Source organism: Quercus lobata, chromosome 6 (assembly GCF_001633185.2).
Source record: "Quercus lobata isolate SW786 chromosome 6, ValleyOak3.0 Primary Assembly, whole genome shotgun sequence".
NCBI lineage: Eukaryota > Viridiplantae > Streptophyta > Magnoliopsida > Fagales > Fagaceae > Quercus > Quercus lobata.
The window spans coordinates 53,260,600-53,278,052 of record NC_044909.1 but is presented as its reverse complement, the minus strand read 5'-3'; the positions used below and the strand labels follow the sequence as shown (position 1 = coordinate 53,278,052).

The following is a 17,453-nucleotide window of genomic DNA, read 5'->3' as shown; positions in this document are numbered from 1 at the left end:
TAGTGTCAATTTGATCAGTGGATGGGCTTACCATGCTTTGGATTTCTTTGAATATTGTTCTTAGTGTCGTCCATGAGCTGATATTGGGAGAACATGAGCTGTCTGTTTTATCATATGTACAAAGCATCTCTTCTGTGTCGCTTTCTGCTCCTTGCTTGTCTCTTATCTCTGCACAACACGGTTAGTCAGGGATCAATATGCCTGTGATGTGCTCAAAGAGTTACAGCCCAGATTCTCCAAAACATTGAAAATTTTAAACATACTTGTATTAAACTGACACTTAGTACGTTTGGGTGGAAGGTTGTGAAGATATATGTCCTTTAGAGACAGTATAAATCCATATAGAGGTTGCGTAATAATGGTTAGATGCTTTCATGTGTAGACTGACATCGATAAGAAAAATCAGCCAATTTTGCTCGTCTTGAAATTAATAAATCGCCTGTATTGCCTCTGCATTTCCTGAGTTTTTGTGTATGAATTGGTGATGAAAGAACTGAGGATATATTTTATAACCTGTATTGATCACTTCTCATTCCTTTTATCTAATAATGAATTTTTACCAGTCAGAGGTCCTTGTCACTAGATACATATATTTCAGTCTTGAAAGTGCAAATCAAAGGCAAGATTAGGTGCAGTGTTATTGTTTAACGTTATAATTATATCAGATAAAAGTAGGTTTGATGCTTGTAGATACAATTCAGTCGTTAAAAGTTGACTGCCACTTTTTCTCTCACTACTCTCTAGTCAAATGGAATGGTGGTATTTGCAGGAAATTAGTGGCTGAGGTCTAGATAAGTCTGGTTCTTTGAGAGTGGTAGGAGGAGATATTAATAAAGGCGAGAGAGTTGTCAAAATAGCACAAGATTAAATTGGGTCTTGACTCGAGTCATATATTGATTATTGAATGAGTCTCAGCGTGTTTTACGTGCTTGATGAGAGTGACATGAACAATTAATAATTTGGAGTTTAGAATGAAATATCTATTACCATTCACCAAAAAAAATAAAAAAATAAATATCTATTGCCTAGTAGTTGTACTAGTACTGGTAGTGCCCTTTTAATCATGGCTACCACCAACAAGAAGGAGAGGATATGGACTGCAAGTCTTGGACTTGACCTGGTGAGATATTTTGCGAAGGTCTTTTTTTTTTTTTTTTTTTTTTAATAATAATAATAATATAATAGTTTCATAGAAAGATAACCTCGGATTTAATAGTGGGTGGCCCCTCACCTAAATATGATATACTTTCTGTTGGAAAAAGTAACTCCAAGGGTCTCCAGGTACATCATCTAGGAGTAGAGGAGATTTTCATTTCGATTGGATAAATGTGGAAAGGATCTATAAAGTTTATATATCGCACCTAGCTCCTTTTTTCTCTCTTCACTATCTCCTTTCCTTTTGCTTTAATTTTGTCTTTATCATTTTTATTTTTATTTTTTTTTGCAAAACTTATGCTTGTCTTTTTTAGTATCAATATGCGGAAAGTCGAAACACAGCTTCAACCTTTTTCTGACTCGGGGAGGTTGAGTATCAAGGTATATATATTAATAATGATGTCTATCAAACAGAATAGACGATAGACCTCATTCATGATGATTCCATTTGGTTTTTATCTTCGGTTCTAGCATAAATTGCCTTTGGAACTATATATTAGTGACAAGAACTCATGTGGCTGGAGTTTCATAGGCTCATGCTTGGCGGTGGGATTCCAGTTACAAATGGAGGACACCTTTAAAAAATGACTGGTGAGTGAATCACTGAATCTCATACCAAAAGAAAAGGGGTCTTTCATGTTTTTAACTTTTTCTTTTCCAAAGAGAGGTGGGGCAAAATGGGCTTCTGCCCTTTTCAGGCAAACTAATTAGCTTTTTTCCCTTCTTCCCAAACTAAATAGGGAAATGTCCCTCTTTTGAAACTCGACTTTTTTAAAATCGAGTTAAGCCTTATAGTGACATTTTCAAGGACCTATAGTGACGTTTTTAAGGACCTATAGTGGCGTTTTATAACTTGATATCCATGAAATCGAGTTATAGGTAATTTTATTGCCTATAACTTGATTTTATGGATATCAAGTTATAAAACGTCACTATAGGTCCTTAAAAACGTCACTATAGGGCTCCATAATTTTTTTTTTTTTAACTCGATTTTGAGAAAGTCCAGTTTCAAAAGAGGGGTATTTCCCTGTTTAGTTTGGGAAGAAGGGCAAAACGTTAATTAATTTTCCTGAAAAAGACAAAAGCCCATTTTGTCCAAGAGAGGTGGGGTTTCTAGAATTTAGAATTTTTTAATAGCCTGATACCAAACTTTCCTATTGGTAATGCTTTTGGTTTTAATTTAAAACCTGGGGCTAGAGAAGGCTATCTAACGAGAGACATTTACCTCTTTAGGTAAAAATATTAGAACAGTGTTACAGTGTGTGGATTCACACAATGCCCAAAATGATCTGCACTCGTGACTAAGTCACGATTTAAAATTACGATTGTACTTCAATTTGGCCGTTTATAAATTTATACACATATATGTAATAGATTTTTTTTTGGTAAAGATTATCCAGATCATAGAACGTTATTCTTATTAAAAGTGAACCTTACTTAAAAAAATAATACTAGAATCATAATTTTTCCTACAATTTTTGTCACAACTTGCTCACATGGCAAATCGTGAGTGGAGTTATGAACTCACCACTTCTATTCCACCACTCACGACTTATTACGTAAATAAATTGTAGTAAAAATTGTAAGAAAAGTTATACTCGTAGTGTTTTTCTATTTGAAACCAAACTTTACAAAAATCAAGAAACAAAACAAAACAAAAACTAGGGGCTTCTATGGCCAACATGCAGGCCATTATATACCATTTTATAGGCCAAAATGGGGATATGCCCCTTTCGCTGAAACTTTCCAACAAAATGTCCATTGTTCGAAACTATTTAAGGATATGTCACTATTTTAAACTCGACTCAATTTTTTAAAAATCGAGTTTCAATGAAAAACTCAATTTGACGAAAATCGAGTTATAGGCAATAAAAAAAATAAAAAAAATCTTGCATGGAACTCAATTTTCAAACAACTCGATTTTTGGCAAATCGAGTTTCAAAATATAAACATATCCTTAAATAATTTCAAACATGATGCATTTTGTTGAAAAATTTCGATGAAATGAATATTATGTCATTTTGACCCATTTTATAGTATAGGTCCTCTCCATCCTAACATAGATATGGATCCCACGTGATATGATTCTCTCTCTGTGTGTCACAAAAATTATCAGTACAATAGAGCGTCACTCTCACCAAATTAAAGTGATAAGTAGCGTTACATGAAACCGAAAATTTCACACACCCTTTATGCGTTTGTGTTGCGGTGGGCCGAAGTAAGGTGGGATGCGAGATGTGTGTGAACTTTTTAATGATAATTTTGATGCCTGTAAGGCTGTAACAGAATTATTATTTTTTTTTTTTTAAAGTTAGATTGTATAGTTTAAAAATTAAAAGCATGGTAATTTCTTTTTTAAAATATAATATATCCCAATCCCACTGGCCTCCATTGTCCGTTCAAAACCGTGCAAACTGATTAGGCGCAGTATCATATCAGATATGAGATAAGTTCAAGAACTGTCTTTTCCCGGACAAATTTAGGATAAGCACGAGAGACTGAGAATATTACAAACTAGTACTTTGTCATCCTCTTCCTTCTATTGCTCCTGATTTTAATAGAAAATTGAGGCCGGTTACATTCTCTCTATCCTCCTGGCTGTAAGAGTAGCGGACAGCTTATGACACCCAATTGCTCAAACAAAAACAAAAACAAAAACAAAAATTAATTGAGCATACGGTTTCGCAGCCAGTAGAGACCCAATTAATAATTGGGTTATTGACTGGTAATTATCACTCTCAAATTCCGTGCAATTAACTTCAAGTTCAACATAATTAAATAAATACCATATTATTTATTACAGATTTAATTAGAGTAGAGATCCTGTCATGAATCCAAAAAAACATGGGTGTAGAATTATTTGTACTACATATACAACACAGTAAAAGCAACAACTGAGCAAATTAAGCCAAGTTTTTTTTTTTTTAGACCAGTAGATGCTTCAAAAAATAAAAGAAAAACGCCTATTTTTGTTTGTTCAAGTCAAGGCAAGAAAGTAGGAATACTAAGATTGATAAAAGAAGAAGAAGAAGAAGAAGCAGCAGCAGCATTAAAATTAGTCCGATCAGGCTGAGGCTGAGGCTGAGGCTGAGGAGGGTCATGAATAGTATTAATAGCATTAGCTGGGAACTGACCGCACTTGTGACACCTAGCTGCATTAGCATTAACGAGGACCAAGATCTGGCGGCAAGATGGGCAAGAAGAGTGAGAAGCAAGCCAAGTATCTATGCAACCCACATGGAAGGCGTGTCCACACTGAGGCAACACTCTGATCTCTTCCCCTTTTACAAAATCACCCAAACATATAGCACACTCACCTCCACTTCCACTTCCTCCTCCATCTCCATCTCCATCTCCACCTTCAACTCCATCTCCAACTACTACTCCCATCTTTGTGGACCCCCCGTGGCCGTATGTGTACTTTGGCAGTGACTGCAAAACCTTCTTTTTCACTCCCTTGTTCGCCAAACTTCGCGGTGGAGACCCATTTCCACTCCCACTAGTGCCGCCGCGTCTGAGCCAGGCGCACCGTACCACCGCTATGAGACCCACCACGCATATGAGGGCGCAGAGAAGCGCCGCTAGTATGACCACGAAGTCAGACTCCACAGTCAGAGCTTCAGGAGGCGGAGCTGCCACCACCGTTGGCGGTGATGTGGCTGTGGCTGTGGCTGTGACTGTGGTTGTGGTTCCATTTCCTCCAACCAGAGTTCTTTTAATTATAGACCGAGTCATCACTCATATAAAATATCATATAATAATAAGAATAATATAGAGGAGTAATAAGAAAGAAATGAGAGAGAGATATATATAGTAGAAGAAGATTAGTAGAAAGTACTTAGGTGTGTGTAATTAAGAAAGTAGGTGCAAGTGGGTGAGTGGGTGGGTCTAGGCGATTAGTTAGGTAGTTTCATGAAGACAACTGAGAAGTGAAGAAGAAAGAGAAAGATGCCTACAGCAACAGTTCCAAAAGCACAAACCCGCAGAGTACAGACCAAAAACAATGTTGGAGTTCGTAAAGACTTGGACTTCGAGTCTTGGACACGTGGTGAGGATAAGCCCTAGATAAGATAAATAATTGAGAGACCCTCAAACTATAGACTATAGAGACCTAAGGCTAAGAGGTGGGAGAGGTGGGTAACTCAATCGTACTCGCTTTCTTTTTACACTTTTTTGTAACGCGCTCCTCTATTTTAGGTTACAGCCGGTAATTAAGGTAAGGACAAGACAACATTAACAACCACACTTGCCTACTCTCTTCTTTTTTTTAACAATTTATTTATTGTGTTATTAACTTTCTTAATCTCGGTTCAAAGGATTTTTTTTTTCCCCTATTTTTACCCCCAGTTCCTCGCTTTAATCCTCTTTCTTTACAAGGTTTACGGATCTTGTAGTAACCATGTTATGGGATTAATTACATCTTTTTAAACTGTTTTTGGATAATTTTATAGTAGTTCTTTTAAAATCTTATTCAATCATTTTTAAATTAATTAATTCAATTTTGTCACTTCTAAAATATTTAAACAAAACATTAACTATTCCTATTAATTAAATAATTAAGTAAATTATTGATGACGTGGTAAAATTCAATTTACTAACTTCAAAATGAATGAATGAATATAAATTTAAGAACTCCATAATAAAATTGACTTGATTCTTACTCCCCTTAATAAAATAGCGCATTAAGATGAAGGATTTTTGAAAAGGACATGTTTCATTAAATTTCAAGCCTTTTTTACTTAAAATTAAACCCCCAAAATTTTGTACTTAAATCAATAACTAATTAAAGAGATTTAATATATGGGAGTACTAGTAATTACCGATCAATATTCAAAAAAATGAAATACAAGCAACAAAGACTATAAACCAGATTTTTATATAAGAATAATACTATAGATATTACAAATTTTACATAAGAAAAATACTAGAGATATAAACTTTTTTACAAAAATTTTTACAAACTGCTGATGTGGCGAGTAGTTATTGGTAAATAACCTTACAAATAGATATCTTAATATTTACGATACATTCTACCATTTATTCTCAAAAAAAAAATGTTTACGATACAATACCTATTAAAATTGATTTGCCATCAATTATATTTATTGTTACATCAATTTGAAAATTTTCTTTTTTAATAAAATTGATAATAATTTTACTATCTTCTTACTTAAGGACATTAGAGGAAGAGAAGATATCTCTTAACTCCTGTGTATCTATTGTATGCAACAGATCTCTCACAACATGTTGACCCACTAGTAATGTGAGGCCCACATGTTATGAAAAGGCAGGTTGCATACATAGGAAATAGGAGATCATTTTTCCTAAAGTGTGGGGGTGATTAAAAAAATGATTTGCACTCAACATGACTTGTACGGTCTTATAAGTTCTAATCATATTTTCATTGCAATTTTACTATATTCAAAATCAGAATACATCATGTGAAGAGTCTTGTAGTTCAATTTGAAATTTTTTTTTTTTAATTTTAAATCAGATTACATCATGTTCACAAAGCCATTAATTAATTCTATATATAATTAATATTGGCTAAAATATTGTGACAATCTGATTCAATATATATATATATATGCGCGGCAATCAGTTATCCATATGCTTATGTCTGAATATTACACTTTTTGCATATGTTTATTGCGGGTGCAGTTATCTTTATCATCTGAAGTGAAGTGGGGGGCATTGGCATTTCGCATTTGCATGTGAAAGCACGAAGAGTCATGAATCATGATAATTAAGAATTGTGGACTCCTAAAAGGACCAGGTGTCATTGTTTAAAACGACAAACATAACCGAGTGGTACTTCCCATGCCTCATCGAGATCGATCTGAAATGGAGTTTTTTGGATTTCATGAGGTCTCAATCTCATCCAAATGGGGCAATCAGGTTCAGGCGGCATGTGTTGTAACACACATTAATGGTGTTTATTCTCGCATGGCATCGCATCAACCCCACCTTCATATATTGCTTCTCTCCATTTGGTGCTTCCAACCATATCCATTTTTTTTATTAATTATAATTTTCCATTGTCCTCTACCCCACCAAATTTGTGTGTGTGAGAGACAGCATTACTTGGGATAATAATAGATTAATACTTACAGCAAACCTTTTTTACTTACCACAATTTAGAAAAACCCCCACTCTGTTGAGTTTCATACATAAGCTACCGTAGATTAAATTAGAAACCAAGGTTAATCACTCTCAATTAACTACTATCACTTTATTTAATGATTTTTTTTTTTCTTTTACTCGGTGAAATTGAAATGGGATACATGCTGATTTGACATATGAAATATGTCAATTTCAAACTTCAATATATGAGAAAGACTGTTTCTTAAATAAATAAGAGTTCAAATCTCATTGAAATTTTAGGATGAACTTAGCCGCCCCTTTGGCTAAATTCACTCATGCATCTTTTTATTTTTTGATACAGTAAGTCCAATGACACTACATTTTTCGTAATCTCTTTATAATTATTAAAATTGTGTAAGATATAATAAGATTATGTTGATGATAAACCCAAATAAAAGAAATATTGTTGTAATCATAAACCAATCATGTTCACAATTGTGAAAAAATTTATAAAAAACATCATATTCCTAACATTACTCTTTTCGGGACAATGTTTCACGAGATATGAGACCATGTTTCACAAGAATTCTCTCAAAAGATTGGAGATATGAGACCATGTTTCATGAGAATTATTAAAAATTGATTCATTTTCGATAGTTTATTTGCATAATGTGAAACAAAAAATTAAAAGCTAATTTTATTTAAAAGAAATTAAAACTTAAAATATTTGAAATGAAACTTTTTTATATTTTTTAGAAACATTTGAAAAAAACTAAAACAAAAGTAGCGTGGCATTCACAAACTTTACATAAAATAAGCAAAAAAAAAAAAAAAAAAGGGTTACTTTTAGGTTACTTATAAATTATAATCAAATGACGAACTCGTACAAAATGGGCGTAGGGAGTACTAAAAAGCTGGAATCAAGATGCCCGAGTACCTACCTATTTTCAAAACTTTTTCTCTACTTTTACCAAGTGAGCCTTATTCGATATGTGCAACTGTCTGGCAAGTAGCCCTTTTAACTCCTTTTGATTTTGCGAAGCCAGTCCACCACACGGAATGCAACTATTTAGTGCTAATTTTGTGACAACTAGTTTTAAGTGAGCTCTCTTCTCGGTTACTGGAATGAACTTAAAATCATAAGACTCATTCTTTTGAGATTTCAATTAATGTATATACAGAAGAGACAATAAACAAAACACGTTTATTTTTAGAAAATAAAAAACAAAATACGTTTGCTTCTAAAAATAACCTCAAATCAATGAGGGTTCCATGAATCTACAAAGAGAAATGATCTGGAATCAACTAGAAAATAGAAAGACAAAAAGTCTGAATTTTATTGATTAATAATTGTTAAAAAAAACATTTACAAACTTAGAAGCCTATTTAAGGGCTCCGTAAAACTCAACAGACAATAAATATATTCTAAAATAACTCATAATTAATACATAACCATAACATGAATCAAATTTGACCTAAAAGCATTAAAAGCACCTAAAAATAAGAAAATAATAACCCTAAACCTAAAATAACGAAAATTACAAATTAAATACCAAAATTAATAAATTACAATAATTAAATAGTAAATTGTATCCTACATCATCAATCCAATCATTTAGTTCATGTTTTTGTTTTTTTGTTTTCTAAAATTAATAGTTAGAAATGAAAAGATTTGAACCCTGAATGTGTTTATTAGAAACACTAGAATGAGGTGATGAAACTACAAGCCTCTTAGCCCATTCACGTGTATTTTGAGATATTAATGAATGAACTAAGTTGGAAATATGAGAGAGCCAATCAGCAAACCATATTTTGTTTTACTTACAAGTAATGATTTTAGGGGTGATTAGAATGACCTGTCCTTTTTATAATAAAAATAAAAAGTAAAAACAAATGACCTACCCTTTTTAAATTTCCATTCATGTGTACTTTTGAGATATTAATGAATGAACTAAGATAAAAATGGAAGAGAGCCAAATATATACATATAAAAGGATTTGGTCGAATTGGATTGGATTTAGAGTAATTTTTCAACCCAATCCAACCTCTCCGGGTTGAAAATGTTCACTCCAATCCATCTCATGGTAGTTCTAAAATTCAATACAACTTAATTAGTAAGAACGGGTTTTGTTGGGCCATTGCTCGGTGTTATTTTGTCAAATCAATTAAAAATTTTTGGTTCTTTAAGACCTTCTACTCTCTTTCCGTATGTGTGTGTTAAAATATTTAGTATTCTCAAAAGAAAAAACAATAGGGTAGTCTTATATTGAAAAATGAGTGTAAGTTAAAGATGTTTAAAGCTAGTGCTGTGTATCCAAGATTTAGGCCATTTTGAATATACATCACTGTTAGTTTCTTTAAGGGCACGTTTGCTAGACTATAATAAACACCGTAATGTAATAGATATTCCTATGGCATAACTATTTAGTTATTTGGTTATGTTTTTATTACAATAAATAATTAGTTCTTATAAATAGTTATTCTTCAAAATAAGGAATAATTATTCATTCTCAAAAGTACTGAATATCTATTCCTGAATATCTATTCTTTCACCTTATGTAATAACTTTTTTTTAAAAATTTCCTAAAAAACCATTAATTGCCACACTTCAAAATGAAAGAACATAAATTTTCTTTGTTGTTAATTATTAACTCTAATTTGAACGTCCTAAAATAAGTGTATTTTAGGGAATTTGACTTAAAAATGATTTAATTATACCACATTTTTACACTACTAATTTGTGGATGCATATTCAGGATTTTATTCCTAAATGGTCACCAAACTAATGAATAGTAATACTTATTACATTCCAACTTAATGTATTCCTTATAATACTTATTCTTATTTTCATGTAATAATCATTACAGTGTACCAAACGTACCCTAAGACTTTCTCTCATCTCCCTGTGTGTTAAAATATTTAGTATTCTCAAAAAAAAAATTTATATATATAAATTGGTTGCAGGTTGAGTTTATTGCTAACCTGAATCCAACCCAACCCAAGTTTTGCATTACATATCAACCAACCCATCAACCCACTATAAACCAACCTGAGACATCAAGCTAGGTCAAGTTTTCCTGGTTGGTTGCTTGAATGCACACCCTTAATCAAGTTATGGTTCAACATGAACTACCAGGACCGCCACGTCCAGAAATGTACACAAAAAAGAAAATGTTCAACATAGGAAAATTAAACTAAATCAAGCATGGAATACTGGAATGTGATATAAGCAACATGCAATGTAAAATGGGCATTCTATCTAAAAAATTAACTGGCCAGAACAAGGTGGAAAATGTTGTTTTAAACTCCTATTAAATTTATTAAATTTATAAACAAGCCTGTAAATCTACAAAAAATGCTTCTCTATTTTTATATGTTTATTATTATACAAAAAATGATTCTCTATTTCACTGGCTGCATTTCAATAACTACAATGTTTTCTCACAATACATACAACAAAATTGATGCAACTGGATAGCAACTGTCAATACCTTACTCACGTTTATTTCAGTGGCTCAGGTTTGACAAATGAAAAGTCATCTTCATTGCTTGTTTCTTCTCCATGGTGAGGTTCACTTATTTGAGTTGGTTGCTCATCATCATCAACTCTTATAATCAAGTTGGCCGCAGATGAGGTGGGAGACAAAGGATCAGTTTCATAATCAGAGATTTCATTATCATCATAGGTGGAGCGGGTTGAGTGTCCAGTAGTTTTGAAGCGGTGCAATGTTTGTCCAGAGGAGTGCACTGTTGAGGAAGGGCTTCCACCTAGAGTATGAGTAGAGGACTTTCCTCCTCGCCCGCCATGTTTCTTTTTCACAGCCATGTGCCACTTCTTGAGGGCCTTGGATGTTTGTTCATCAAAAATTGATTTCTTCATGTGTGAACCCATCTGCAGTTACCACCATGAACAATTATGTATTGGAAATAAGTTTTTTCTGAAGCCAGAGTTAGTTTATATCACCTAACGTTGTTGTTAATGTTAAGTAAGCCTTCTAAAAATTACATTAAAATCTCATGGAAACAGTGAAGGTACCTGAGTAACAAGGGCATAAAGCGGAAGTGTGATGTAGCTGCAGAGACATAGGACTGCAACCCTGTGATAGTTCCAAAAAACGCAACCCATGAATCCAAGGTAATATACAGATTCACCACATCAATTCAAGGTAATTCGTATGTTCAATCTTACTGATTTATATTCTAGATTTGTTTACTTATGTACTTGTTTCCTTTAAAAAGAAATTAGCAGCCTTTTGTTAGCAGTCTTCAAGCTAAATGCATTTATAATCTAACACTCCTTTCAGATGCGCAAAAGCAAGAATATCTATCTTTCAAGTGGATATTTCCATTGCAAGGGAGAAAAAAATGAATTAAAGGCCTACCCTAAAGCAAGTTTTATAATAGCAAGCTTGAAATTCGAATGGAAGCAAGATGTCAACCCATACTCGTACTGCACAGAAAGAAATTTTCCATAGAAAACCATAATATTAGGAATGAAGCATACATGAGAGTAAGAAATTAAAGGGGAAAAAAATAATAATTCAATAGCTGTTAGCAAAGTAAAGTATAGAACATTTCATTACCCATATCCACAAGAAATATGTTATTTGGAATGCATTCTGCATGTCACAAAAAATAAAATAAAAAACAGATCAGACCAGTCACAAATATGAAAGAAAATTTAGAAGTCAAAATTGAAAAAGACCATAAAAATTGTTGAATTGTGCAGAATTTGATTGATAGTTTGATATAAAGAACAGGAACTGGGATTAGATAGTCGTTATAACTGATGTTAAATAGTCATTACTCAATAGCACTAAAATCATGGATCAAAACTTGACGAAGATTTGGGGCGACAGCTTGTTCTCTCTTCGCCTAAAGGCATAATGTGCATTTAGAGGGCATAAGATCTTATTTACCATATTTAATCATTACAATCTCAATTCATTAATCACTCAACGAGAGAAATATTTCCTCTTTTGAGTAAACCTGAGGCTAATCAGATCATTCTTACCACAACAAAAAAGATAATTTTAAAGTAAAACATTTTCACTATAACCAAGGCCTCAAATAAGTTTTCAGCAAGGCAGAAAGTTCCCTTCAACTTCAATAAGACTATACGAGTATAAAAAAAAAAATGTTTAACCATGACAAATTTTGTGGTACTCATTAATCATTACCCAAGTGGTAAGCATTTTTAGTCAAGAATCTACAATATGGGTGGCTATTGAATACCTGAAACAAAGCAAAATGGATAAGATGAAGAATTAACTGAGGCCGACCAAACCAAAAGTATCTGTCTGAGACTTGCACAAGTGGAATCCCTTGGACTACTGCATGCCTTTCTGTGATTTCAAGAGCCATCTTTGTCAAAATGGCTTGAAGTTTTGTTCCAACAGCTAAGATTATCTGCAATCAATTATAAGGTTAGAATTTTCATTTTCCAAAGATTTGGAAATCTGGCTGCTAAAGAGAAATATTTCTCACAATCACAGGGATTATGGACGCCCAAAACAATGCCTGCCATCCTGAAAAGAACATATTTCAACAAAGTTAATCAACTTTTACTGGAAAGTGCAGAATATGCTCCAAAAGAAATTTCAAAGAAAGAAGTGGGTTACCGTTAACGTTTAATAGCAAAAAAACCACGAATGACGTCCACAATACTGGACTGCCAACAACATCAAGAAAATAATTCATGAAACTCACATGGTCCAAATTTATTACAGGGAGTGACTACTGAAAACCACAATTATAATGAAATAAAAAATATATATTAAATGAAGTGAACATTACCTTACTCCAACGACTGCCTTGAAGTCATCCTCCAAAGATCTTTTGATATACTTTTGGAAGTTAAATTTACTTCCAGGAGCCAAGTGGACCTATAGATATAGCAATGTCATAAAATGGTGACATATTTTACTAGAAATACAGAAATACTGAAACGAAAACTTACAGTGATGAATGCATTGCGCAAGGTTAAGTAGTCAGACTTACTAACAGACTTAAAAAATTGTCGAAAGAAGCATCCCTGCCAACAATAAATATTTTAATAAGTTCACTGTCAATATAAAAAGATATACATGGCCACAACTACAAAAAATTGTAGGTTTAATATACTGTAATCTAAACAGATACAAGCTTTTGTTGTGGTTCCAGTCTAACTCTTGCAGGCTAGATCTAAGGTATATGTGAATTCCCACAAATTTTATATCTTGTATCTGACCATTTTTAGTATTGGGTGCAGAGGTTTTTCATTTCTTTGTAATTTCTTCAACTAGAACCACTTAGCATCATTTCCTCTTATTGGCCAATGACTGGTCTTCATAGCACATTACCAAATCACCAAACCCATACTTGCACTATTTCTTTAGAGCAACCCCTTACGTCTCACAAATCTAGTCATTTATAATTTTAATCTTCCTAAATTCTTACTCAGCCATCTTAGTATTAGTTAAGCTCATCCAGTCATCTTATTGGCATAACTTCAACTATTGCACTCACAATTGAGATGTCCCAGTCCATGGCATTAGGTCATTTATACCTCATAGCATAACAATGTAAATAAAAAAACAAAAATCAAGATGTGCCAGTTAGTAAGACATTTCTTACCACATAAAAGAAGAAAGGAATCCTTGTCCAGAAACTGGTGTGTGCTCTAACAAATGAGGTCTCATGAGTAAGCCTGAATCTTGAAGGATCTGCACATAAATATACATAGAAGTTTAGCTTCCAATAAGGCACATACACCCACCTATTGACAGATGAATTTTGGGATGTCATTTTCAAGTCTGAGGAAATGCAACTTTCAAGCTAATACATAAAGAACAAGATATCTCTAAATCATGGGGTGACATACCATTTGAAAACTCATAGTTATGGGATGAGGTTTCCTCCTCCCAATTCTTCCAGCCACGAATCTGCACAAAGAAACATTGAGGAAACCATTAGATATAATCGAATGTACAGTTTATTCAATATTTAACATGACCACTATAAGTTGATTATCAAGGCACACTCATGTAAAACGTTTCTTTATATGTCAGATGTCATAGAGAACTTTTGGGCAAATTTGTGCCTTTTAGCCATGCACTCTTTGTTTCCTGTTGTGCAGCCAGAAATCATGTCTTGAACAATAAGAAGGGGGTCTGTCCACTTCATGTCGTTCAAATTTGGTTTTATTTAAAAAAAAATTACAGATGATTCATATCCTAACCATATCAATCCATCTTGGTGGCATTCTTTCCATAGATTTAAAGTTCAAACCACCAATCTAGTGTTTTTTTTTGGGTATGTAGCCACAACTAGGAATAAATGTAAAGGGACAACACAGCGGCTGAAATGAGCCAAATATACAAAATTGAGCAAGAATACCTAGATTTAAACCAGAACAAAGAGAGTATTTATCCTACATTTCTAACATAATCAGTATAAAGCATGCAGCGAAACAGAACTGTACTCGACAATATGGTTGAGACCCTCCTGCCCAAAGCAAAGATATCAAAAGATTATAGCATATTCTTTGAGAGGCCTTATCATCATCTTCCATACAAAAGAAAATGCATGATTATACAGTCATAATTTGATTTCAAATGAATTGAGAGGTATCAAAAGGTAAGAACCAGCATATTATGCCCTAAGGTTTCAAGTATTCATGTATAGATGTCATAACATTGGAAGTATATTTTTAAAAAAAGTTCCTTTACCTTTAGTCTTCCAAGCATCATTGTGATAAAACTATACAGCACGTGAAAGAATGCTAAGAAAAATATGAGGATATGCAACTGATGCAGTCCATTGACAGATATAAGCGGTGCATAACCCTGTTGGCAAAAATCCAATCAGTAAGTTGGCCAGACTCATGCAATGAGTAAAAGCATTTTTTAGGTTGGGAACAGAACTTAGTGTTCAGAAACTTAATTTCCTCAAAATAGAATAAGGAAAACAAAAGCAATTTCTATGTTAACAGAATATATGTCTATTGGGTCAGCAATGATGCATACAAGTGTGATAACAACACAAGGCAGTGGCTTCAGGATTGCCAATAAGATATTAGAAATTTAAAAACATTTCTTGTAAGAATTAGTAATGCATAATTCAATCATATTTGATACAAGGATTGATTGGTAAATGTTTGTTTTCATCCAGAATTCTCTTCCTCCCAATTAACTGCATTTCATTTCACAAATTCACACCTGTTATGATTTAATAAGAACCATGTAGGCTAAGTTTAGCATGCCACACTATGTACTCATTATTTGTAAAACTTATCAGAAGGTTTGATGTGTTGGTATAGACATGAAAAAGTTTCTGGATTGATATGTTACTTTGGTTTGCCCAACATCCCCCAACCCCTTCCCCACCCCGTGTATATATATATATATATATATATATATATATATATAATTTATTTTGCTACATTCCAATTTGAAAATAGCTCAACAGTAAATGGCGTATATAAGGAAAATAATCGAATGACGACTGGTTCTATAGTTTTAAGTATTGTGCTTCCAAAGCCAATAGCCAAAAATGTTGAATGCTCTCTTACTAAATACTAGGAATCAGTGAGGGGATGGGCCATATAACATTTGATTTTCTCTTAGAATACACTTACTTGCTTGCAACTAGGAGCGTAGCTACCAGCAGCTAAAAATCTGCGGTCTAACCATAACAGTCTACGGCGACCATCTCCTTCAGTACTTGTAGTTGATTCACTTTCACCCTCACTTTTACATGGCAACATATTATTTAAAACCTTTGCTGGAAGACAGATTCTGGCAATGTAACTTTGCCCAAATGTCAGGAGCAGTGAGATGAAACCTAGAATCATCAGTTCTGCAGTATTTGCATCAAAAGTTAGATATGCACAGTTAATATGTAATTCCACACAACCCAAATAGAATGAGATGACTCTCATAGTTCTATGAGAATGTGAGATCAAAGTTACAATTGAGTAATCAAGAACCATGATATTACCTGCTTTAATCTTCTCTAGAGCTTCAAATAGAGCTTTCTTGTTCTTTTCTGTAAGCCACTGAATTGAGATTTTTAAAATTAATGACAGGGTAAATCACAAGAACCAAATAGAACAACATCATGAGATAAATAATGATAAATAAATAAACAAACAAATAACAACTGTTCTTTTCAAGTCTTAACCAAGTAGACCAACATCTGAACTCCCCTTTCTTAATGGTATATGGTTGTTTTTTCATATTGGTCTTTTCATTCTTGTGCTATCAAAATTCATGGGTTTCAATTTTCCAATTGGAAAACATGAATCTTCCCTACAATCCACCTCCACCTTCAGCTAGAAAACAAAATACAGAGACACAAAGACTCTGTCTTTTTCAAACCCCCCCCAAAAAATGGAGCAAGTTTAGCTTTTGGATAACAGATACGGGGGTCATTGGTCTAGCGAGGAACTAACTACTTTGATAAGAATCAAACAAATATGGTAGAAGAACAACATCAATATGAGCTCCAAATTCCAGAGACACATAACTGGAACTCGTAACCAATAAAATAAATCATGAAACACCAATCTTTACTCGTTAGAGACTCTTGAAAAAAGCAATTGTCTTCCCAGGTAAAAGAATTGTCATCAAGAGAGAGAGAGAGAGAGAGAGAAATCATTTGCCCACCAAAAGTAACGGAATAACAAAAGAAAAAGATCCGAAATTTGCAAACAAACAGCTAAAACAACAGAAGTTAAAGCTGAAAATAACAAAACTTACCGTCCCAAGTTTATGGATAACCTTTTCTAAGACAATGGAAATGATGATAATAACAGCACAGACACCAGAAACAGCCCATGTAGGTGTCACATCCAGCTCCCTTTCCTGTGAACCAGTACTCTCGGTTGCTGCCATAGCTCTATGTCCTATCATAAGCCACACACAGAAACACACATACCCAACCAGCAACATTTTCGTTTACACAGAGAGAGAGAGAGAGAGAGAGAGAGAGAGTAATAATGGAAACTAAAACGTAAGCTTTTGCTTTATGGTTTTAACATTTCTCCTTAAATAAAGGGAAAGAAAACTCCAAAAATGTCAAAAGCATTTATTGGTTCTTATCTTTGGATTTAGTGTGAAAACTATGTACGAGCCTCTCTCTCTCTCTCTCTCTCTCTCTCTCTCACAGACACGACACAGTTCTAGTTGTAGTCGGTGAATTAGTCGGAGCCAGTTCAACATACACGACCAATT

The 17,453-nt window shown here is 33.5% G+C and overlaps 2 protein-coding genes across 3 annotated transcripts; both read right to left on the bottom strand.

The window, feature by feature from the left end:
* Positions 1-3,926: 3,926 nt before the first annotated feature.
* Positions 3,927-5,169, bottom strand: LOC115995015 (RING-H2 finger protein ATL8-like). The gene has a single exon (XM_031119411.1). The coding sequence runs from the start codon at positions 4,888-4,890 to the stop codon at positions 4,138-4,140; it is 753 nt and encodes a 250-aa protein (XP_030975271.1). The 5' UTR covers positions 4,891-5,169; the 3' UTR covers positions 3,927-4,137.
* Positions 5,170-10,580: 5,411 nt separating this feature from the next.
* LOC115995193 (MLO-like protein 10) lies at positions 10,581-17,453 on the bottom strand. 2 transcript variants are annotated; one of them, XM_031119652.1, is made up of 15 exons: positions 16,980-17,453; positions 16,219-16,276; positions 15,857-16,077; positions 14,949-15,065; positions 14,102-14,162; positions 13,855-13,943; positions 13,199-13,273; positions 13,036-13,124; positions 12,861-12,910; positions 12,727-12,767; positions 12,475-12,648; positions 11,823-11,858; positions 11,622-11,689; positions 11,276-11,336; positions 10,581-11,131 (listed from the first exon to the last, which is right to left on the bottom strand). In XM_031119652.1, exons 1-15 carry the CDS (start codon positions 17,169-17,171, stop codon positions 10,742-10,744), a joined length of 1,722 nt encoding a protein of 573 aa, XP_030975512.1. In that variant the 5' UTR covers positions 17,172-17,453; the 3' UTR covers positions 10,581-10,741. The 2 variants fall into 2 exon arrangements, with proteins under 2 accessions (XP_030975512.1, XP_030975513.1); XM_031119653.1 differs by lacking the exon at positions 14,949-15,065.

Excerpts from the sequence above, each read along its gene's own strand:
- LOC115995193 (XM_031119652.1), bottom strand. The coding sequence starts at position 17,171 with ATGTTGCTGGTTGGGTATGTGTGTTTCTGTGTGTGGCTTATGATAGGA. Across the intron at positions 12,649-12,726 it reads CGTCCATAATCCCTGTGATT|ATAATCTTAGCTGTTGGAAC; the intron begins GTGAGAAATATT and ends AATTGATTGCAG. Across the intron at positions 11,132-11,275 it reads TTTATGCCCTTGTTACTCAG|ATGGGTTCACACATGAAGAA; the intron begins GTACCTTCACTG and ends TGGTAACTGCAG.
- LOC115995015 (XM_031119411.1), bottom strand. The coding sequence starts at position 4,890 with ATGACTCGGTCTATAATTAAAAGAACTCTGGTTGGAGGAAATGGAACC.